This window comes from Salvia hispanica, chromosome 6 (genome assembly GCF_023119035.1).
Source record: "Salvia hispanica cultivar TCC Black 2014 chromosome 6, UniMelb_Shisp_WGS_1.0, whole genome shotgun sequence".
Lineage (NCBI taxonomy): Eukaryota > Viridiplantae > Streptophyta > Magnoliopsida > Lamiales > Lamiaceae > Salvia > Salvia hispanica.
Genome location: NC_062970.1, coordinates 30072172 through 30096624, shown reverse-complemented (window position 1 = coordinate 30096624; position 24453 = coordinate 30072172). Strand labels below are relative to the sequence as shown.

Sequence of the window (24453 nt, the reverse complement as noted above, 5' to 3'; positions counted from 1 at the left end):
TAATATTTTAAATGACTTTAATAATTTGTGTATAGTCCACTTTATAGAAATATTAAATACTGTACTTAAATAATCTTATTGTGAATATCTTAAAATGATAAAATGGGTTATTAATTTGTGAACAGAGAAAGTATTGCGTAGGGCCAATTTGTAGTAAGCTTAAGATAATCCTAACTCTACCTTGTGTTTGGTCTCCGAGATAAGTTATCTCGATGATCCATGCTAGCAACATCGGTTTAGAGCATCCGCAATGGCGGCTAGCCGGTCGGCTAGCCGACCTTGCTTCCGGCGAGCGCTAGCTGATCCGCGAGCCGCCATTGCAGGCGACATTTCGGCGAGCGACTGTTTTTTTTTTTTTTTTAATTTCTCGAAACTCTATATATACTGATAATTGCACTTCGTTTTCATTTACACCACTTGTTTTTACGAGTTTCTCTCTCTCTCTCTAAAATTTCTGTACAAGAACAATATCGCGAAATGGGTGATGCAGGTGGTAGTGGTGTGGGTGGTAGTGGTAGGGATGCTGATCATTTCGGCCGGCGATTTAACGAAGAGTTGGCGGCCTATACGCCCGCCGAGATAAATCGACTGATACAAAGGGCCTTGCAGCCGCAGCAGCCGGCGGTACCTCGACCCATTTTTCACCAAGGTTTGGTTGATCGGAATCACGTCGGTGCACACAAGCGGCTATATGAAGACTACTTCGCTCCGGAGCCGCGGTTTGAGGCCAACCTTTACAGGCGGCTTTTTAGGTTGCGTAGGGATATGTTTATGCATATCGTTAATGCTTTATAACGTCAATATTTGTACATCCGGTTCAGGCACGATGCGGCTGGGAGACCCGGCCACACACCTATACAAAAGTGCACTGCGGCAATCAGGCAGTTAGCCTATGGAGCCCCGACAGACATGTGGGACGAGTACCTCCACATCGGTGAGACAATTGCCAGCAATTGTCTAAAGCATTTCTATCAGTGTGTCATTGAAATATTATGTGATCAATATCTTCGGAAGCCTACCCCCCAAGACTGCCAGGACCTGATGCAGATGCAGGGGGATGTGCATGGTTTCCCGGAGATGTTGGGCAGCATAGACTGTATGCATTGGGAGTGGAAGAATTGTCCTGCCTCCTGAAAAGGGTTCTACACGACCGGCTACAAGGAAAATAATCCCACGATGATCCTTGAGGCTGTAGCTGATTACCGGCTGTGGATTTGGCATGCGTATATTGGGGTAGCCGGGTCGAACAACGACCGCAACATCCTCCATTCGTCGCCTCTTTTCAACGCAGTGCATGGGCGTTGGTCCGGCCATCAGTTTCGTCGCCAACGGCCAACAGCACGATATAAGCTACTACTTGGCGGATGGATATACCCTAGGTGGCCCGTCTTTATGAACACGATCAGATGCGCATCAGATCCAAGGAAGGCCTACTTTGCGAACGGCAGGAGTCGGCGCGCAAGGACGTGGAACGAGCATTTGGTGTGCTCCAGGCTCTATGGGCGGCAGTTAAGGGTCCAACGCGTTTGTGGCATGTCCACTGCATTGGTGCTATAATGAACGCATGTATTATCATGCACAACATGATAGTCGAAGATGAAGGTGTAGAACTGACTAATTGGGCCAGTGACGATGCTGATGAACCCGGTCCAAGCCAATGCGTGGCCACCTCCAACGTACGAATGGGGGTACCTCACGATGAAGCCCAGCGCCTCAGGGCACAGGCCGACATGCGCCAAGTGGATGCTCATATTCAACTCCAGAAGGATTTAATTGAAGAGTTGTGGGCGCGGAGGATTGCACGGCGATAGAATTTTTTTATGTATTTTTTTTAATCATGTAATTTTTTTTAGGATGTACTTTTTTTTCATATTTGTGTCATAAATTTAATTCCGTATTTGTGTCGTAAATTTTAATATGAATTTGTTCATTTTGTTTATTGTGGCTAGTCCAGTTTCTAGTCCACTGTTGTGCAGTTGGGTGTCCTAGTGATGTGACAGACATTTTCTAGTCCTGATATGTGGCAGGAGGTGTCCAGTTTCTAGTCCAGGAGCCATTGTGGATGCTCTTATTAGGCCACACAAAATGCATATCTTTATCGTCTATTTGAAAAAATACTATAGCTTCCATATTTATACTCCATCCGTCCCATAAAAATAGGCATATTTCCTTTTACGTTCGTCCCATACAAATAGTTCATATATATTTATAGCAGTTTTTTTCTCCTTCTCTTTACTTTATTATTTATGTGTCTCACCATCCACTACATAATTTCAACAACTTTTTCTCTTTATCTGTTACTTTACCAATTACACATTAAAACCCGCGTGTACCACAAATGACCTAATTCTATGGAATGAAGGAAGTATATTGATAGGTTTCGAGCTGAGAGCACAGTTCGTATCAATTAATTCATAATCCTCAGGTCAAGGAAATTAACTAGACTGCAAGGTCTAGGAACTCGATAACCAGGAAGATCGCGGTCGTTGGACTCACCTTCAGCCCGCTGTCAAAGAAAATAATACCTCAACCCACTACACTGTAACTAGCATAGAGAGGTAATGGTCGAACCCACAGAGACGGATAGGAGCGAGTGAGAATTAAGAGGACTTTGGACTGGTTTTGGCTGCTGCCACGCAACTTTGGGTTGAGAACTTAACTACTAGACCCGGGAAATGTAAATGATCTATTATAACAGCTAGATCTAGGAAAAGGAAAACATAACGAAAACATGCATGACAAAGACAGAGATTTAAACAGATCAACACTTTGTTGGGACTACCGCAGCGGAAGACACGGAAAACAAACAGGTCCTAGACGGATCTATTTAGGTGATTATGCATTCGACTCTAATTTCATGCAATTTACATAGATCTATAGATATAACATCAAATAAACACATAATCATGCAATTTGATGTAGTTTCGATTGTTACCTCATTTTGATCCATCATAGGATCGAAGTTGCTAGCTGCACCACCCGGAGATCCTTGGTTTATCGACCGTGAATCTTCCAACCTATTCCCTAGTCCTTGGCTATTCATCCGTGTGGGCGGATCTTGAACAACCAAAATAGTCTTGATGAGATCTAGGAGGAACACTACACCAATCTATCTATCTCGATTCAATTCTATGGATTAGAATGAACAAGACAAGATCAAACCAAAAACCCTAGCTCCCTATTACTTGGAGGCTCGAAAATCGAGCCAAAATGAGGGAGAGAGAAGCCACGCTAGTGGCGGCTAGGGTTAGGGTTGAGAGGTGTGACTTGTGGTGTGCTAGGGTTTCCACATCTCATCACTATTTATAATGGACTTGTTGGGCTAGGATGGGGATCCATGGAATGACTTAAGTGTTGGGCTCACCCATTAGATAAATTACTAATTAAATCAAATGACCCATGATTTAATATATTATCGATGGAATATTATTTTATTCCACTAAAGAATAATATTGCACTCCCACTTAAATCACCAAATTACAAATAACTTGGGTCCATTTTATTTTATAATATTTCCCGCGTTTAAGATTATCTTGATCCATCAATTTAATTCTTTTGTCTGCTATGTGACTAGAATTAAATTAATTCTCCAAAGAGTTTTTCTAGTTTGAAACTTTATTTATTATTCGTGGAATAAATTCCAACTGCGCAGATTTCTGAATAATAAATTCCTTTTTCAAACACCTCTTGGGGATCACCCCTTAGGGATTTAATCATACCACACTGGGCACGCGAATTCTATGAAATAATATTCCAATACCTTCATGTTATTCAATTACTACCACCCAAGATATCATGAACTTGAGTTACGTACAAACTCTCACATATTGATAAGTCAAAGTGGCGTTTGATTGAATAAACAATATTGATAGTAATATCATAGACTAGAAAATACAAAACTTTCTGAAATATATTCTTTCAGTAGATAGCAATAAAGAATACATTTCGGATTAGATCCTTTCAGTGCTTTACCACACCGGTGTTACTAATCTCTTCTTAGGTAAGAGAGAATTATCACAAACACCGCAACCGTTCCAATAGGTAGCCAAAGCCTATCTAGGTTGTGAATACGTTTTTCTTCTTACTAGATCTGGCCAAGTCCCCTACTGGAAAACTCATGAGGAGATTCATCGAATTTCCCTACTTGACCTTCTTAGTAAAAAGCCTTAGACTTGTTTATTATATTTCAATAATAAACCATTATATTATATTATTTATTCTCATAAATAGGTAAACAAGTGGACGTGGCGTTTCTCGTATACATGCACAAGCTGACTGTACAAAGGCATGTACGCTCGAAGCATCTTTTAGTATACAAACCCGAACACACTTCAGCAACGAAATTTACCCGACCTAGAGAATAACTTTCCTAAAATGCCTAGGCAGATGAAGAACAGACCGTGGGGACCATTTCCTAAAACAGCAAGGCACGAATGAAAAGCTGCAAATAACTAACAATGCATTTAACTAACATCCATCTTCATATCTTCACACGATTCAAGCATAGACACAAAGAGAACAAAGCAACAACCCAGATTAAAACAGAACATGACGATTTGATCGTCGAAAAAACACAGATCACCGGAAAATACTATCTACAGTAGCTAGACGAGGTAAACTAAAAAACAGTAACTAAAAACTCATAACCATGCAGAATTCAACAGATCTAACACCGAATGCTTCATCCGTTTCGGATCCAAGCCATCCACAACAAACCACGACAATTTCCATCTCCGATCACTCCGATCTAACCAAATTCAACCGATCTACTACAATTCCAACAGGATCCAACTTCAACAAAGCAAAATCAAGTGCGAAAAGCATCCAAGGTAAAGCGCCAATCGAAGCAAACATAAAACGAAAACAGAGAATAAACTTCCATAGTCTAACTATTAAGAATTCAACAACGATTCAATAAAAACAACGCCGAGCTTCGAACAACGAAGACTCAGGGAATTCCAAAGCAGAAATTAAAACTAAAGCAGTAAATTGTTTCTTCGCCTCCCGTAGAGACGGTGGTACACAACGGTAACTCAAAACACGAACCCCGACCCCATGAATTTCTGATATCCCCCAAGTGTGTGTAGAAGTGTGTGAAAATGAGCTAAGAGCTAAAAGTGAGTGAGATGATGATCCATGTATGTTGCGTGCTCTTATTTATAGGCGTGGAGGTGATCTTCTAGAATCTTCTTGAATTCCCCTCTTTGCCCTCCATCTAGTAATCTCCTCCGTCTGGGAATTTCTTCCTTTTCTGCTCATTTTCTTGCCAAACTCCTTCGCCCAGTGACTTCCTTCATTTCTTCCCGGATATGGCGATTTCCTCTACACATCTGGCTTAAAAGTTTTGTTAGACTAAAAAATTCAATAAATCTAACCCCATAACCAATGCATGAAATTGGTCTTATCATATATTATATACTAACACCTTTCCTTTTCCTAGACTAGAAGATCGATCAATTAAATATACGTGCGGTGTGAAAAAGAATCGTAAATTTTTCAAGTAAAACTCATTTGTGCAATACGTCAACAATCGTTTTCGAGCGCAAAGGAAATGAAACGCATAGTACTTTGTTACATAAAAATTACTAAAACCTGTGTTAATTAATTTGATTCAACTATGTAATTAGACTCTTATTTGATGGTACAATATATTGGACCGTATACAAATTCACTTTATATGGTTATAATGTGAACTAATGCTATCGACCCAATTGGCACAATGATCTCGTAAAATATTTTAAGTTGACTCCCCATAGCAGACATGACCGCAGCTCATGATGCACAATTCAACACCCCAAATATCTGAGTATATGTTATTTATGTTTATTTTGGTATACCATTGTATACTTAATATGATGAGTTGAATGAAGAATTTGTTGTCGTTACCATGTCATCCATTGTATAGCATACAAATGTGAATGCATGAACAAGAAATGTTCAAAAATGTCACTATCAATATCTGATCGCATTTTACATTCCGATTTAACGAATCCAGCATTTGGGATTTGGGAATATGTGGATTCTCAACTAACTATTTCTAGAAAAACTAAACTAATTTTCTTCTCCTTTTTGGTTTTATTATAGCAATATCTGATCCAATTTTACTAGTCCGAATACCGATTATTGACGGTGACTTTTTTAGCAACATTTCTTGTTCTTGCATTCACAGTTATAGGCTATATACAAAGGATGACATGGTAACGACAATAATTTTTTTCCGGAATAAATACAGATTCAACTCAATTTAACGTAATTAAACTTTTAGTAGCATTTTATTTATTAAATTATTAATTATCAATCCTTCAACTACATGGTGATTTAGATCATATAATTCACTACGATTTTACATGCAACTTTAACATGATTTACTTGAACATCGGACAAACATTAACCATACCATGATTTTATTGCTAGAACAATAACATGACGCATGCGGCGTACGCTTTGGGTGCAAGAATGACGATAATTTAATCTTCTAATATTTGAATATTAAAAAATTTGAATTGAAATAAAGTCGTTATTACTCCCAATTCATGAATATTTGTCCCATATTTTCTTTTTGTTTCGTTCGTCATTACATGTCCATTGACCTTTTACTTCCTTTGGATCATCTCATTATAGTTGAGTCATTGTTTATTTTGTAAAAAAAAACATATATGATATCACTTATTTTATTCGCTTTTGTTTTATCCTCTTTTCATCTCTCTATTTTATCTCTTTCCTATTTTATTCTTTCTCCATTTAATCCATTTAAAACATTTTCTTAAATTTTATACTCAAAAGAAATGTCTTTACTATGGAGAAGTGAAGGGAGTACTACTTTTTGTAATGTAATACATGTTTTACTAACTCATTTTACTCATATTTTTATTAAAAATCTAATAAATCAACATAGTATGAGTCCATATTAGATATCCCATACTAAACCGATGCAGGTTTTTAAAAAATCTAATAAATTAACATAGTATGAGTCCATATTAGATATCCCATACTAAACCGATGCAGGTTTTTAAAAATTGTTGACTATAATTTTTTAGTATTTCATAGTTGAAGTTTATATTTTGATTATTTGAATATGAATTTAATTAGGAACATATTAATATGCACAAAAATACTCAATTCTCTCATTTAAGATATCCACTTTTGATATTCGGAAATAAATTCTTCTCTCCTTTCTTATTAAAATATTCAACTACACCTTTCTCTCTATTTACTCTATCTAATAACTCCTAAAATTTCGTGTTACTCAAGAATATGGACATCTTGAGTGAGACGAAAGGAGTAAAAAATAGTTAAAATCTTAGGGCTGCGGTTACTTTTCATGAAGAAAAGTAATACTACTTATTATGCACGATGGAAAATTTTTATATAAGAAAATGATCAAGAATCAAGATTTAAGAATATGCTAAAATAAACTTCAACTAAACTGTCAAACTAGTAGTATTTCATTTTTTTTTATTTGCGTTTGGATTCAAATACCAATTTCAGTATAAGAAGCACACATTGAATGGATTACTCATCGTTACATACTGTGTATATACATGCTCTTATATTATAATCTCTCCTTCTCACAAGAATATGCACTCTTTTCTTAATTAGTTCATCCCACGAGAATATGCAATTTCTAATTTTGAAAATTCATTTATCTTTAATAAGGTGAGACTTATTCTCCACTAATAATATTTAAATTACTTTTTCTTTCTCTCTAATAAGATTAGACTCATTATTTAATTAAAATTGCATTGTATTGATCTTTAAGACCGTATATCTAACTGAAAATAAATGATTATTCAATAGTTCTCAAATGTTGTCTCACAGCTTAATTCCAAGGAACATTAAAACACACACACAACACACATGCAAACATATTCATTAATTGGTGTGTCGAACGGTTCAAAAATAATTATAGTTAGAAATTGACTTTGGCATGTCTTGGTCTCCTATATACCTACAAACGCGATCTCACAATCCATCACAAAATCTTGTGTGATGTTTCCATCTCATTTCTACCATTTTGCAGAGAATCTCTTTACCCATTTACGCACCACCTTTCATAAATCAAATCTAGACTACTTCTAATTCAAAGATTCTTGAAAACCTACCTAATTATGACTATTATCTTTCATCAAACCCCAAATCGTATCGAATCAATTGAAACAATAGCCATTGAAATATGTGATCACAAAGGCCCACAAACAATACAAGTCTGCGTGATCGCAAATTTACAATTTTACTCTTTAATTTGTAATTTTGTACATATCAACATCATTATTTTGCATGTGATTGTAGAGCTCCGATCACCATTTAATTTGTCTACCCACTGAAATAACTTTGTATAAATATTTGTACATTGATTAATTGTTGAACATGTGCTTGTCTCAATTCCTTAGCACATACAATGAAAGATGGTAATTTGGACACGATGATATGTGAGCTGAGTTGTAAAAAAAATTGATACGATGATTCACCCAAATAAAAGAGCACGAAAGATAATTATTACGAGATGACATGACAAGTCAGCGTTGACGGCCTAACACCACGAATGTTACTAAAACCATTAACATTACACTGTAATATTTTAAAAAAAAAACTACTCCACTAAACCACTAGTAAAGGTTTTTCCTTTTTCTTTTTGAGTTCTTGGCCATATGCAGTCCAGACTCCAGATCTTTGATGTTGTCATGTCGCAAACCATTTAGGACAGCGCATGTACTCCCTCCGTCCACGAATAAGAGTCCCATTTTTCTATTTTGGTTCGTCCACGAATAGGAATCCCGGTTCATAATTACCTTAAATGGTAAAGAGACCCCACATTCCACTCACACATCATTTAAAACTAATATATATAAGTGAGACCCCTATTCCACTAACTTTCTTGCACCCATTTTTCTTAACATTTCTTAAAACCCGTGCCAGATAGAAATAAGACTCCTATTCGTGGACGGAGGGAGTATAAGTTACTCCCTCCATCCCGCTTTAGCAGTCCCATTAACTTTTCTGCCCTCTTTTTGTAAAAATGATAAAAAATAGTTAAAGTGGAGAAATGGGAAAGTAAGAGAGACAATAATGTAGATAAGACTCTTCTCTATATTATTCTCTCTCTTAATTTACCATTTCTCCTTTTAACTATTTTTTTTATCATTTTTATAAAAAGAGAACAGAAAAGTCAATGGGACAGCTAAAGCGGGGCGAAGGGAGTATAACATAATTTCAATTCATAGGATGAGTAAAGCTGTAAAGACTTTATACTGTGAAGTTGCTTAAAATAATTTTTTGGATAATTTAGGTGTGTCAGCTTTTGGTTCAAATAATATGTTTCCGTCTATATTGAATGGCAACGTGAAAAAATACTAACAATCAATCACGTTTAAAATTTAAAATTAGTTCTGTACATTTGCACCAAAACCTATTTGGTCCATATTAATCATGTCAAGTACAATTGATGATTTTTTTTTAAGTATGTGTTAGCTTCTAATCTCATATAATATGTTTTGATCAATTAATTTTAACTTATTAGTTACTACTTTAGAATTTTGATAGAACTATTAAATATGGACCAAAACATATTGTCTAAGACCAGAGTTAACACACTTAATACGTAGGACTAAAGTTTTTTTTAACAAATGTACGCGATCAGTTTAGGACTTTGGTCTAAATCCCTCCGTCCTCCAATGTGTCCCACTTTAATCCGACACTTTAATAGTATGTGAATCCTAGTTTTATAGTAATAAAATGTGAGCGAAATTGATATAGTGGAATGTGAGATATATTGTCAGAAGTAGTGAAAGTGAAGTGAGACCATTAATAAGTGAGAGACCAAATTGGAAAAATTGTGACATATAATGAGGAAAAGAGGGAGTATTTAAATTCAACCCGGCAAATTTAAAGCTAATAAATGTATTAATGGAATTCAAATATGTGATTTTAGACTAAAATGCTCACTTTACTAATAACTAGATATGATCCATTGAAAACAAGTGTGAATGTTTACAATATCTTGAAATCTCACATGAGCAAGCATAATCGTAACGTAGTAATCTTTGAAATGTCTCTGAACAATAAAAAAAAAATTTAAAGTTGAAACAAGCTGCATGCAAGCCTCTGGCTATAAATAATAGCCCTCCTTTCTCAATTCTCATCACCCTCACCTGAATTCAAATTCCCTGCATCATTACAAAAATGGCAAACTCTTCACCAAAGCTGATCATCCTCTTCCTCACAACAATCACCATCTTCTCCATCTCACCAATTTCAAACGCCCTCTCCAATTGCCTCCTCACTCCCGATCTCGACCTCCGAACCGATCCCGACGCGATCGCAGCAGCTTCGACCGACTACGGAAACCTGGTGAAGCGAAGCCCTCGCGCAGTCCTGTACCCTTCCTCCGAAAACGACGTCGTCGAGCTCGTGAGGCTGTCCAACGAGTGCCCCACCCCGTTCGGCATTGCGGCCAGAGGCCACGGCCACTCCGTGAGGGGGCAGGCGGCGGCGCACGGCGGCGTGGTGGTGGACATGGCTTCGCTGGGGAGAGACGGGGGCCGGATTAGGGTTTCTTGGGAGGAAGGGTTAGGGTATTATGCTGACGTGGGCGGAGAGCAGCTGTGGATCGATGTGTTGCGGGCCGGGCTGGAGCACGGGCTGGCGCCTGTTTCTTGGACCGATTATTTGTACCTCACCGTGGGAGGGACGCTCTCTAATGCTGGGATTAGTGGGCAGTCTTCTTTCTATGGCCCCCAAATCTCCAATGTTCTTCAACTCGATGTTATCACAGGTTTTGTTTTAATATCTCTATTTCTTTTTCTATATTGTTTTTTGGTGTTTTGACATAAAATTGAAGATTTTGTGAAGGTACTAGGTATACCGGACAGAATCTATGACAGTTTTGTTCAGAATTCTGGATGCTGGCCTGGCCCCACACAATACTCCTCGAATCATCAAGTTAAATATTTATTTGTTTATTTCATATGCAGGTAAAGGGGATCTGGTGAGTTGTTCGGAGGAAATGAATTCGGAGCTATTTTTCGCAGTTCTTGGTGGGCTTGGGCAGTTCGGCATCATAACCAGAGCAAGAATCGTCCTTCACAAAGCACCAACCACAGTGAGTGTAGCTATATATTCTTTCTGTCCGTCGTTTTAACTTGCACGAGTTTTAAGAAATTCTTTAACTTTATCAAGAAAAATGGGAAATCGAGTTAGCGGACCTACTTTTATATTGGACAACCCAAAATAGTATAGTAAAATGTTAGTACTATAAATTGGCACGGGGAGTATGTATATGTTCTTAAATCTTAATTAATTATGATCTACAATGATGCTTAATTTGTAGGCGAAATGGGTGAGATTGATTTACGACGACTTCAGCAAGTTTACGAGCGACCAAGAGCATCTGATCATGAATGGGTTTGGGAATGGACCTAATTATCTGGAAGGTTCGATTATCACAGACAAGAGCCCTCCAAACAATTGGAGATCCACTTCCTTCTACTCACCTTGTCACCAAACCAAGATTCAATCTTTGTTGAAGGCCAACGGAGGCATACTCTACTCCCTCGAGTTTGTCAAATACTACACCAATATTCATGAGGAGGAGGTTGAATTAATGATGCTAAAAGATCTGAGGTTTGTTCCTGGATTTTCCTTCAAAAAAGATGTACCCCTCTTTGATTTCCTCAATAGGGTTGGAAGCTTGGAATTGGAAGGAGATAATGAAGAAGAAAAAGAAGAAGAAGAAGAAGAAGAAGAAGAAGCAGCTCATCCATGGCTCAATCTCTTCTTGCCAAAGTCCCAAATCATGGACTTCCATGCTGCTGTCATCCTCAACCTCATTCACACACAAAACCAGACTTCCGGCCCCATTCTTTTCTACCCTCTCAATAGACAAAAGTATTCTCTCTCTCCCTCTCTCCATTAATGAGAATTAATTTTAAATTTTGAACGTGTATTTGGTGTGTGCAGATGGGATGATCGGACGTCGGCGGTGGTGCCGGAAGATGAAGACATATTCTACACACTAGGGCTGCTGCACTCAACCAAGTTCAGTGAGTCGCATGTTTTTGAGAAAGTGAACAAACAGATTCTGGAAGTTTGTCAAAGGGAGGGAATAAGAATCAAGCAGTATCTACCTCATTATGAATCCAAGGAAGATTGGGTTCAGCATTATGGGTCAAAATGGAATACTATTCAAGAAAGGAAACAAAAGTATGATCCTAGAATGATTTTGTCTCCTGGCCAAAGAATCTTTACTCCTGTTATGGAATCTGATTTTTGAGTTATTAATTGCCTATATATCTAAGATTAGTTTAGTTTTCCTACATGTGAATTTTGTACTAGTACTTTTTTATCATGGAACAACGGCCTTGCCTTGTAGGTACTTTTACTAATGCTTATTCAATTCTACGTTTTAAAAGGTCTAATTCGTGATTTATATAATTCGATGAAGGTATTTTTAATAATCATGTGTCCATAAAATATAGTCTCACCATTTCATTTTCGTTTGTCGATGAAAATTAATCACTCTAAAAGTGGAAAGTTAGTTTCAATTTATTACTTCTACTTGCGTAATTTTTTATCTCTCTTGGTTCTACTTTATCAATTTTTTCCTTTTTCTTTCCTACTATACCTACTTTATCTCTTTCTTTTTCATAATTTATCAATTTTATATTAATACGTGTTGTCCACCAATAAAACTATTTTGAGTACATTTGTAAAATTTCAAATTTAGGGTGAGAGTGCCAATGGCATTGGAGTATTTAAAAATGTTAATTATGTGGTGTGTTTGAACAAGCAAATGCTGTTAATTAGCAAATTTTAAAAATGTATATATAACTATCTATGTTGCCCTGAGAATCAATATTCTATGTAGTTAAGTTGGCTTAGCGTGTTTTTAACGAGGGGAGAGTAGAGTTTGAATCCCAATCCCAATTTTATATTTTTGTTGTTTTTTTAAATCTCTTTTTTTTTATTGAATAAAAGGCTCAAACCACCAACGGCAGTGAGCAGAAATGTTTCGCCCCAACAAAAAACGGACAATAAGAGCGCCAAACAAGAACAAGCAACAAGCCAAAAACAAAGACACAAAAGAAACGAGCAACAAAGCCACGACCAACACACCTCCCGCCAACAAAGAAAGCAACAAAGAATAAGCAGTACCACTGCCAAAAACCAAGACAATCCCAGCAGCAAACAAAAGGCAAAAGAGGCGAGATGAAGTTCACCTTTGTATCAATTGGTAAGTGGAAATGGTTCTTTGATACCTTCCAGACCATCTTCTAGCTTTGACCAGCTCATCATACATTTCTCCTGGTAGGAAAGGGAAGTTCGGGCACCACCCTTTTATCCATGAGCCGAGCCTCCACAAAGTTAGTTTTCTTTCAACCTCCCAATTTGGTTCAAAGTTTTGGAAAACAACTTTATTTCTAATCCACCATATGGACCATGTAATCACGTAGAAAAGGGATGTCCATATTTTCTTATCGAACTTGTAGAAAGGTGCATCCATCCAAGTGAGAAAACACAAGATCGGGTCTTCGGGCAAGCTGAAGGCGAGATTTTATTGGTTGCAGCAGAAGTACCACAGGCTGCTAGAGTACTTACATCCAAACATGATGTGGTTGATAGTCTCTCGCTCTACCTTACAAAAAACGCATAGATCATCTGCAATTACGGGAACTCCAAATCTGAAAAGTCTGTCCCTGGTGTTGAGTTTTCCTTGAAGGACAAACCACACCAAAAGTTGGGCACGAGGTGGGGCAACCTTATTCCATGCTAGTCTTCCATTCCGAGAATGGCTATCATCTTCTCACATGAAGTGATTAACCTGCGCAAGAAAACCAGAAATAGAGAAAGCATTTGAAATGTCAAAAGTCCAAACTCTCACATCCCTCCCACTCTCACTCAAGGAAGTTTGATCCACGGCTAGGTGAAGACTCTCCACAAATTCCTTCTCCCAAACAAAAAGATTTCTTCTCCAAGTAAACTTCCAACTCCATCTACCATCATCCCATGAACCCATGTCCTCAATAAAGTCACTCTGTTGTGTAGAGATCATGAATAATCTTGAGAAATAGTTCTTGAGGCTGTCATCTTCAGTCTACTTGTCAAGCCAAAATCTGATATTTGATCCATTTCCGACTTTCATCCTGATATTTGATCCTCTTTGTTTTTAACTCTTTCCAGAATCTAGTAAATATTTCATTTTATTTTCACTATTTTAAATAAATGGATCCTATATTTTACTAACTTTCATACTACTCATAATAACTACTCCCTCTGTTCCATAGTAGTGAAATCATTTTGTCATTTTGATACGTTCTATAGCAGTGGAGTCATTTCCCTTTTTAGTAAAACTCAATACATTTCTTCTCACTTACTTTTTTCTCTCGTAATCCCTCTATCTTTTTCATTTCCTACTTTATTCTTCTTTTACTTAACCTACTTAACACAATTTTTCTTAATATTCGTGCCGAAAAAAAATGCCTCCACTACTATAGAACGGAGGGAGGATAAAACTACTTCCTCCATCCACCAATATAAGGCTAATTTTGACCGGCATAGGTTTTAAAAAATGTAGTGGAAAGTGAGTGGAAAATATTAGTGAAAGATGAATTAGTTTTATAATGAAATGCAAGTGAAATAAAGTTAGTGGAATGTGAAATCCATTAACAAAAATAGTGAAAAAACAAATGGGACATTTATTAGTGGACAAACAAAAATAATAAAATGGAACACTTACTATGGATGAAGACAGTAATATAAAAGTAGTGTTTTGCACTCCACTAATGTTTTCTACTCATATCCTTTTACAAAGTCAAATAATTTTTAAAAATTTACTCCAGTGAAATATGAGACACCTATTAAAGACTGAATGGGTAGTCAATATTAAAGTGTTAATATATGGGCTGTAACAAAATAAGTAATTAAAAATATATAAGCAAATAAATAATTAATATACTATTCTACTTATTAAAAGTGAATAGTTAAAGAAAATACAATAAAACAATAAATGTTGGCATCGAGACTCAAACCCAAACCCAGGTCTTCCATTTGTGCAGAAAAAGGTCCACTGAACTTTAATTCTAAAGTCATCCGAAATTTCAATTTTGCCCATAAATATTTAGGCATGTGTGGTTTGTTCTTGGATACTAAGAGCATCCCCATCGCTTCCCTTTGGGGCGGACGACGTCCATGCCAGCGGGGCGATACACCCCTGTTCGCTGTTGTGCTCGCGTCAACAGTACGGCGCTGCTGAATATACCGAGCATGTCCGTGCCACTGAGCAGGTCGACGTGGCAGCCTTCTATTGGCCAACGGTAATGCTGTTGGCTTTTCTATATTTTCTTTAAAATTCGAATGAAATTTAAAAATCGTTTTTAAATAAAAATATATATTTTCCCTCTTCCCAATAAATTATATTTGTTTTTTCTCCACTTTTACTTTATTTTTCATTTTTCTCCTCAAAATTCACATTTTTCATCTATAAATACCTCAATTTCCACACAAAAAGTTTCACACCACACTATACAATTCTCATATAAATTCTCTCATCAATTCTCAATCTTTCACTCTTGCAAAAAAAATATCCAGCTCCGGCGATCACCCCTCCGACTCTCGCGGATGGAACCACCAATGGTTAAACCCAACACCATTCCCTCATCCGGATACGGAATTCTCGCCCCCTCCTCAAACCCAAGGTTCTCAAATTTCGGGTGGCTACCGGTCTTATCCGGTGGACGAGCAAGATGCACCTGATGGGCAATACGGGTGGACACCCGAACAAGGATCGGGATCGGGAGGGATCGACGGCTTCCAAACTCCGGAGGACAACCCAACGCTCCTCCTCCTCCTCATCCTCTTCCTCGTAGTGTTCCTACTCATAGTCATGTCGGTGAAGTTCACGTCCGCACCACACACAATCGCCAGAGATGGAGAAGATGTTCAATGCCTATTTGGAAATATCCGAAGATCCGGAAACCAGCATGAACCAAACCGGGGAGAGATTTTGGTGGCGCGTCTCTCGTCGGTACAATGACAACCGACCGAGGGAAACCATCGAGCGCAACGAGAGTATGGTGCGCAATGCCATCTTCAGAGCTAACGAAGAAATCCAAAAGTTCCCGGGGTATTACCTCCAGGAATAGAGGTCAGCGAGGAGCGGCATGAGCGAGGCCGACATCATCACGATCACCATGTCGACCTACCATTCCATGCATGGCAAACCATTCAAGCACCTCGGCGCTTGGCAGCAGGTGCGTAGAAATCCAAAGTATAGGGGAGGCGTATCATCCTCCTACAGCTCCTCCGACAAACGGTCGAGGTCGTTATTCCTATCCGATGGCGGCTCCGACGAGGTGGCTAGCCAGCTTTCCGGAACTAACTTGGGTAGCCCCGACGCCGGCCATAACAGTTCCCAACGCCGGCCACAAGCAAGGAAGAAGGTGAGGACCAACCGCCGACGGGCCGCGACTCTATCCGCCCCCGCCCCCGATCCCGCTCCCTTTGTGCCACCTCAACCCCCTACCAACTAGCTGTGGACCCTTTTGGCTCAACTCAATTTGGCCGATAGGTTTCGGATGACTCCCAAGCAACTTGATTCACATTTGGCAATGATACGGGGTCTTCGAAAAACATTGGGGATAAGGCCAGAGGACTAGTCTTCCACGGGGTATTTTTAATTATGTAATTTTTAATTTGTAAGATTTTAATTATGTAGTTTTTATTTTTTAGGATTTTAATTATATAATTTTTAATTTTTAGGACTTTAATTATGTAATTTTTAATTTTTAGGATTTTAATTATGTACTTTTTAATTTTTTAGTAATTTGTAATATTATTTCGAGTATTTTTAATACATTTTAATATTATGGAAATGTATTTATTTAAATTGAATAATAGAATGGTGGGACCCTTGAGCATATCCTTATGGAAGAACATGGATGTGGATGTTGTGCTCTTGGGGAAGAGCATGGAGTAAAAAATGAATAAAAGTGGGTCCGGACCCACTTCCATGCTCTTGCCTACTCTAGCTAACAAGTATCCATTAATCTCTTCAAACAATTAAGAGAAAGTGATCCCTTAAAATTTAGGGTAAACTGCATCTAAAATCGTCAACTTTCACAAAAGGCTGGAATTTCCCGTGAACTTTAAAAGTTGCACGAAAAATCACAAACTTTGCCGAGTTGTGCAAATTTCCCGAACGACCCGACCCGGTAGTTTTTCGGCGTAAACTTATCTTATGTGACTGCTGGAAGCGTAACTAGGCAACCGAAACACAAAAACTACGTCGTTTTGTGTTTTGCCAAAAAAAAATTATTAAAAGAAAACAGATTTCATCAAAAATAGTCAATCACGCTTTTGCATGAAATCAGATTTCATCAAAAAGCTCCATCCCGCTCGCGCCGGAGGAAAAAAAAACTAAAAAAGAAGGAACAGTACTACAGAAGCCGAATCTCAGTTACACACATTTTTAGTTTTTTTACCAAAGATTACTTTTTTTCAATTTCATAAACGTAAATTTACCAAAATTCATAATAAAACACCCTCGAATTTAAACTCTCCACTATCTTTTAAGAACTATGACAAATAACATAAATTAATGAAACCAAACTTCATCCTACACAAAATCAACAAAAAAATGAGCAGCGGAGGTTACGGAGTGCGGAACTTGCGGTTGCCGTCGCCGTCGCCGTCGCCGTCACAGTCGTTGTCCGAGTCATTGCACACATCAGCGTCCACAACAGCATCCAAGTGACACTTGCACATGTCAGCACTCTACTTAGCCGGAATACCCGACTCGGGAAATTTGCACACGGGAGCAAAGTTTGTGATTTTTCGTGCAACTTTTAAAGTTCACGGGAAATTCCAGCCTTTTGTGAAAGTTGATGATTTTAGAGACAGTTTACCCTAAAATTTATCCCCTACTACATATATAACTCTCATCAATCTATTATCGAGCAAGAGTGCTGCTTTTGTGAATGGAATATATTTCCACAATGAGAACAATATGACTCATCACAATTAAGCAATTCCACGCCACAATACAAAATAGAGATTAAGATATCGGCAACACTTCCTTTGCCAACCTTGAATGTTGCTATCACCCATTTATTACATTAAAAATTCCAAGTTGCACTTGATTTTCTGGAAATCTCAAATCACCCAATATTGGTGTACTTATTAGCTATATATACATATATATCATTCGTTGATAAAAATGCCTTTCAAATGAAAGATAAGCAAATATTAAGCACAAATGGTAAGAGTAGTTGGCAGATGAACCAGTAACAGGTTTTCATGTTGAGTAGATTCAGCCTGTTGATCGTGTTGTAGAGATTTCCTTTAGGAAAGGCAAGACAGCTGAGACTAATTCATGTTGATGTAAAGTGTATCCATGATTAGCTCCTTGTATGATTTTCAATTGGTGGTTTGGTAAGATTTTGGCAAACTCTGTTGCATCTTCTATAGGGACAAGATCATCAGCTGATCCATACACTGTCAATGACCTTTATATACACTTGGATGAACATTTGTTTTGATGAAGAAATAGTAAGAAATAAATGTATTATTAGCAGAAATTAAGATCAAACTGACCTGCAGTTAGCATCAATTAAAAGGCAGGCTTGGTGCATGTCTGTATTCCGCCGCTCCATCATGCTTTCTTCAGTGACTCGGTATTCGACTTCTCCTATTAAAAAAGATTATGCTTTATTTACTGGAAAAATGCACAATTTGTAAAACGAAACAATTACCTGTCTTGGTTTTGACATCTATGTATCCATCCTTCTTGAGCCTTTCCCAGATATCTATGCCAAACCATTCGTCAATTCCTTGTTTAAGATCATAACGGCCAGAAATATTTATCACAGCAGGTATATCGTGATATTTCGATGCATACAGAAGGGCAACATCACCTCCTGCAAAGTGGAAAACGCTATCTAGTTCCAGATTGTCCAAAGTAGAATATCAGAAAGAACAACACACAGAATAAACTTCTGAAAATGGCAAAACTTTAAGTAGAAAGAATTATCACTGAGTGCTATCCACAAGAGTCTATTCTCAAGGCAAATTAAGGAGTATTATTATAAAGTTTAAACGCATTTAAGATATTATCAGCTTTAGTATCTTTGAATGCAGAGTAGAGTAAGATTTTAACATTATTTGTTTGATAAAGAAAACAATTACAAATACAGGACAAGAAAAGTAATTCTACTGGCAGAAATTCACACATCCATTGTAGAATATTTGTTCTTGTGTATCCAGAGACACAACACAGTGTGTAAAACATGACACGTCACCAAGTAAGTGTGGGACAAGATTTAAGCAAAGACATTTAGAACAAAATACTGGGTATACCTTTACTATGACCAAGAACTGCAATCGTTGAGCGTTTTAACCCAACAAAGTAGTCAACCACAGATCTCAAGTCATCAACATCATCAGAGTAGTTACAAATCTGAAATGTACCTTCACTTTCACTGCAAATGATCAAGATGAAACCGAAAATTAATAACAAAGAAAATAAGTGATAAATATATCATGTTGTAAAGCCATACCCATTTCCACAGAAATCAAAGCGAAAAGCACTGATTCCTTCTTTTTCTAAAGCTCCAGCAAGATTAACCATGATTCTGTACTCCTGCAGAAGGAAGCATGACATAGACCACACTGAGGTTTCTAATACACAAATTTGGTAGTATGAAAAATCCAAAAACAGGATGGGGTTGTATTTCACATACGAGCATTATAAGCAGTCGTTATTCGTGTCTTGAAAAAAGCTGAAAGAGGTGGTGGTCTACCTTTGTGGACCGGAAACCATGGCACAGAACTACAAGCTGTGGTGAACCCGTGTCATGCAATATACCAACAAGATTATTGCCATGCTTGTTTGGTATCGTTACTTTCTGCTGCATATCTGCTGACAGATTGCAATTTACAATGGACCTTTTGTCGAGCAAGCTAATTGACCATAATCAAGATAGGACTATCAAAGAATCATCAAAAGCAACTTTTTCACAAGTAGATCGAAATGTAATGAGATTCGGAAAAGAGGCTCCAAAAAAGAATTTAATTGAAATTATTAAATTTTCACTGGAGAAGTTAGATATGGATAAAAAAACATTAAAATCATAACACATAAAATGTTTCAAACCTCTTCTTGTCTCACATCGACAAAATGGTGATCTCGGACTCCTTTATAAATGAGTGGATAGCCTTCCACTTACAAGACAATTTAAGGAGGTGAGTGACCCATTTCTAACACAATTGATATGGATTAGACAACAGAGAATTGTGATTATTGCATAATTGCATTACTTTATAAACATATACTCCCTCCGTTCTACAAAAATAAGGACATTTTCCATTTTGGGATGTCTTATAAGAATATCTCCTCCTACTTTTGATAACTTCTTTCTCGTGGGCCTCATTCTCCACGACATGAAAAGGGAAAGCATCCAATAAAAGGGATGGTGAGATGAACTGCTGCTTAATTTTGAGACATGTCAAGGGCTTAATAAGAAAGAAGCATAGATAAGAAAATCCCCTATCTTACTCGTTCAAAGTCAACAGCAATCAATCAACCAAACAAGTACGGATTAAGTATTTCTTACCAGAGGATTGAGCTGCGACGAAATTCTATAGGAATTTCGTGGCCAGAAGAGGAGGTGCTGCAACCAAAGACTTGTCAGTTGCGAATCCAACCAAGTGGGCAAGGATCCTCCGCAGAGCTCTCAACCACAGCAGAGGTTGACATGCACCAATATGAAGCGTTTCATTGCCAATTCTCCTTCAATTTCAGTTTTATAAAAAATACTGCTGGTCAACTATTTACCATTTTCCTTACTTTAGTTTATTATTGTGTGTATGAATTGCTTTTTGTCGGGATTGGATGGCACTCCTTTCGTTCCATTGAAAATGACACACTTTTTTCTTTGATTTGTCTCAAAATGATCTATTATTAAAAATAAAATCATATTTATTACTAGTACTACTTAGGGCTAGAAAAAAATACCGAAATACCGAAATATCGGCCTTATCGTACCGAAAAAATACCAAAAAATACCGAATTTTCGGTATATCATGACTTTCGGTACGGTATGATCCTTACCGAAAGATTCCGGTAAGGTAACGGTATGAATTTTCAAATACCACGGTATACCGCTGCATACCGAAATTCGGTATATACCGTAAATTAAGATATATATCGTAAACTAAGGTATATACCACAAAAATACAAACACAATTATATATAAAATATATTTTATATATTTTTAAATTATAAAATCTATCGTGAAATATAAATATAATTATGAATAAATTATATTTAATTTATTTTTAAAATTATAAAATATAAATAATATTCTAAAAACTCTAATTTTCTATTTTAATTGATGTTGAAAGTCAGGTATACCGCAAAAGTAAGATATACCGAACTTCGGTATGGTATACCGAAAATGAGGTACGATATTGGTATTGAAATTCGTCATACCGAAAATAAGGTATACCGAAGTTCGATATACCGAAATCTTTGGTAAGGCAAAGGTATGACTTTTTCGCATACCGTATTTATGGTAAGGTATACGGTGTGGTGGTTTCGGTAAGGTATACCGTACCAACCCACCCCTAGTACTACTACTTTATTCTCCTTCTCTTTATTTATTCTTTCCACTTAACACATAAAACAAAGTTGAAAAACCCTCGTACCGCCCAAGGAAGGGGTGTTCCTTGGGATGTGAGTATAATATTGAACTTTTCGGACTCGAATACTTGCAAAATCGGGTTTGAGTATCCATGGGTCGGTCTGTCAAAATGGATGTCGGGTATTGGATACCCGATATCCAAACCCAAAAAAGGCGGATAATTGGATACCCGAAACCCGATTTTTCGGATATCGGATCGGGTAGTAAGAATTTTAGATTATCGGGTATCGGGGTGGGTATCCAAACCCGAAAAAGTCGGATAATTGGTTACCTGAAACCTGATTTTTCGGATATCGGACCGGGTAGTGAGAATTTTAGATTATCGGGTATCGGATGATCCGATATCCGATCGGGTATACCCGAATTATCCGATTTGTTTTCTAAATTTAATAAATTATATTTTATTATAATTAAATGTAATTTAATTTCTTAACTACATTTTAATTAATACTCCCTCCGTCCTTGAATAGAAGTCCCGTTTTTCCATTTTAGTCTGTCCGCGAATAGAAGTCCCGGTTCACCTTTACCATAAATGGTAATATGGTCTCACCTTCCACTAACTCACATTTCATTTAAAACCAATATTTACAAGTGGAAACCTTATTCCATTAACTTTTTTCCACCCAATTTTCTTAACATTTCTTAAAACTCGTGCCGCCCATAAGTGAAACTTCTAATCGGACGGAGGGAATACTTAATAGTTAGTGTATAAGTTATATAATTTAATTTTTTAATTATTTTTTAATTTCATTAACTTGTAATATTTTGAATTTTGAACCTTTGATTAATTTTTATGCGTGACAACTAATTTATTCCCACAACATGATAACCTTGTAGGAGGGAGCAAATAAGTAAAGAAACAAAATAAGAAAGCGCATTTTGTTACCTATCTGAGCTTTATTAATTTAGTCTAAGCGCAATAAAATGAAATTAATGGAAAAAATTGTTATAAGAGCTTATTTAAGTTAGTTGAGGTATATTTGAGAAGCAAATGTTATACAATAAAAATAAATATGATAATAATGGGGAAAAGGTGATGAAAGGAAATTTACACTAAAAATAAAAAATGAATCCAAATGAGAAAAGGTATATATAATAAAAATAAGAGTGAACTGCACCAAATATCCCTAACTTTTTTACTTCTTGCACCGGTGACTCCTAATAAAAAAATTAGCACCAGATGACCTAACTTCAAATATAATCACGGATCATGTTTTTTTGTACTAGGCCCTAAAAGGGTATTTTTATCACTCTATTGTATTACTGACATGTGATTTCTGCCACATTTCTGTCAACAACTTCTTATGTAATTTTCTAATAAGTTTTTGTACTTCATACGTAATTAAAAATTTTCCATTATTTACACTTTCTAATTTTTTTACAATATACATATTTATCATATTGTCTGCATTAATTAATATGAACATAATAAAATAAGACCATTTCTTCCTTATAAAACTCATTTTTTAGTATTTTTACGTGTTTATTTTCCCTAATTTATTTTTCATTTATAGATCAATTTTATTTGTAAAGAAAATATCCTAATTTTGCAGTATTAATTTATAAGTTTAAATTTCTTATTTCAAATACTATTATTAATAAAAAAAATCTTGAAGGATTAAATAGCTAATATCACATGCTTTAATTTTTTCAAAATATTACTCATGTTTCAATTTTATCATGAATGGCAAGAAACTATATATGCAAATTTATATCTAAAAATTGAATGTTCATATGATGTTAAAAAATTCAGTTTGAGCTAAATTAAAATTCTCAATAAAATATCAATCATAAAAATCGTCTTAAAGTTAAGCTTAGAGTAAGAATTTAGTTCGATGATATATAATGAAATAATATTTTAAATATCAATGTTTTCAATAAAATAATTATTGTATCATTTAATTAAATGTGAAATATTTTTTATTTTATGTATTATTGATTTGGATTTTATTGCATAAATAACTTCACTTTTTCATATTTCTGTTTATCAATGAATTTCCTACATGACCTAGTACTACTATATTGTTACCACTGACTAGAAATAGAGGGACATAAGAAATTTTTTTGTACAAATATTGACAAAATTTTAATCACGTATGAAGTACCAAAACTTATTAGGAAATCACTTAAGAAGCTGCTGACAGAAATATGACAGAATTCATCTGTCAGCGAATTTAGGGATTGCCAAAAATGCCCTTCAAGTTATTTGGGCATTTTCGTCCAAAAAGTGGCTAAAAAAAGCTTCATTCGTGATTATATTTAATGTTAGAGTCATTTGGTGCTAATTTTTTTTTTTAGGGATTACTGGTACAAGAAGTAAAAAAATTAGGAATATTTGGTGCAGTTCACTCTAAAAATAAAATTGAAGGAGAACTGGGAAAGAAACGCTGCCGTATTTAATGCACAGAAATAAACTAATAGCTCTACTTATGTACTTTTACACAATAACCCTTTGTCAATCAATATATGAAATGAAATCCTTGAATAACAAATTTATTTTTTACTCCGTCCTATAAATAGTTTTATTTTTCCACCTGGTTAGTGTTGAAAAGAGTGAATATGAGTCCCAAGAGTATTGGAAAGAGGATACATGAGTTCCTAGAAGGGTTGAAAAATAGAATAACATTTATTGTGTAGTATAGTTCCTAGAAACATTTATGTCTAGAGTCCTATATATACTCATGTACAATGTATCAAACAAATCAATCTAATGTATTTAGTTATTCAATCTAATATGGTATGAAGAGCAGGAAAAAATTGA

The 24453-nt window shown here is 36.3% G+C and overlaps 3 protein-coding genes across 5 annotated transcripts; 2 read left to right on the top strand and 1 right to left on the bottom strand.

Annotated features, from left to right (window-relative positions):
• Nucleotides 1-477: 477 nt before the first annotated feature.
• On the top strand, nucleotides 478-1134 carry LOC125195104. Its single transcript, XM_048093300.1, has 2 exons — nucleotides 478-719; nucleotides 822-1134. The coding sequence occupies exons 1-2, from the start codon at nucleotides 478-480 to the stop codon at nucleotides 1132-1134; spliced, it is 555 nt and encodes a 184-aa protein (XP_047949257.1).
• A 9024-nt stretch (nucleotides 1135-10158) lies between these two features.
• Nucleotides 10159-12340, top strand: LOC125197440 (cytokinin dehydrogenase 2-like). Its single transcript, XM_048096179.1, has 4 exons — nucleotides 10159-10771; nucleotides 10971-11098; nucleotides 11327-11883; nucleotides 11956-12340. The coding sequence occupies exons 1-4, from the start codon at nucleotides 10180-10182 to the stop codon at nucleotides 12266-12268; spliced, it is 1590 nt and encodes a 529-aa protein (XP_047952136.1). The 5' UTR covers nucleotides 10159-10179; the 3' UTR covers nucleotides 12269-12340.
• Nucleotides 12341-18012: 5672 nt separating this feature from the next.
• On the bottom strand, nucleotides 18013-20793 carry LOC125193103. Of its 3 annotated transcripts, XM_048090843.1 has the most exons (8): nucleotides 20604-20793; nucleotides 20144-20502; nucleotides 19791-19950; nucleotides 19548-19630; nucleotides 19348-19469; nucleotides 18744-18797; nucleotides 18586-18679; nucleotides 18013-18497 (listed from the first exon to the last, which is right to left on the bottom strand). In XM_048090843.1, exons 3-8 carry the CDS (start codon nucleotides 19902-19904, stop codon nucleotides 18302-18304), a joined length of 663 nt encoding a protein of 220 aa, XP_047946800.1. In that variant the 5' UTR covers nucleotides 19905-19950; nucleotides 20144-20502; nucleotides 20604-20793; the 3' UTR covers nucleotides 18013-18301. The 3 variants fall into 3 exon arrangements, with proteins under 3 accessions (XP_047946800.1, XP_047946799.1, XP_047946798.1); XM_048090842.1 differs by lacking the exon at nucleotides 20604-20793 and having other exon boundaries at nucleotides 18744-18908; nucleotides 19731-19950; XM_048090841.1 differs by lacking the exon at nucleotides 20604-20793 and having other exon boundaries at nucleotides 18744-18908.
• Between the last annotated feature and the right edge of the window lie 3660 nt (nucleotides 20794-24453).

Coding starts and splice junctions, on each gene's coding strand:
- LOC125195104 (XM_048093300.1), top strand. CDS start 478: ATGGGTGATGCAGGTGGTAGTGGTGTGGGTGGTAGTGGTAGGGATGCT. Junction 720..821: donor TACTTCGCTCCGGAGCCGCG/GTTTGAGGCCAA, acceptor CATCCGGTTCAG/GCACGATGCGGCTGGGAGAC.
- LOC125197440 (XM_048096179.1), top strand. CDS start 10,180: ATGGCAAACTCTTCACCAAAGCTGATCATCCTCTTCCTCACAACAATC. Junction 11,099..11,326: donor TTCACAAAGCACCAACCACA/GTGAGTGTAGCT, acceptor CTTAATTTGTAG/GCGAAATGGGTGAGATTGAT. Junction 11,884..11,955: donor TACCCTCTCAATAGACAAAA/GTATTCTCTCTC, acceptor TGGTGTGTGCAG/ATGGGATGATCGGACGTCGG.
- LOC125193103 (XM_048090841.1), bottom strand. CDS start 19,904: ATGCAGCAGAAAGTAACGATACCAAACAAGCATGGCAATAATCTTGTT. Junction 19,631..19,790: donor ATGGTTTCCGGTCCACAAAG/GTAGACCACCAC, acceptor TTCCTTCTGCAG/GAGTACAGAATCATGGTTAA. Junction 18,498..18,585: donor TTAATTGATGCTAACTGCAG/GTCAGTTTGATC, acceptor GTGTATATAAAG/GTCATTGACAGTGTATGGAT.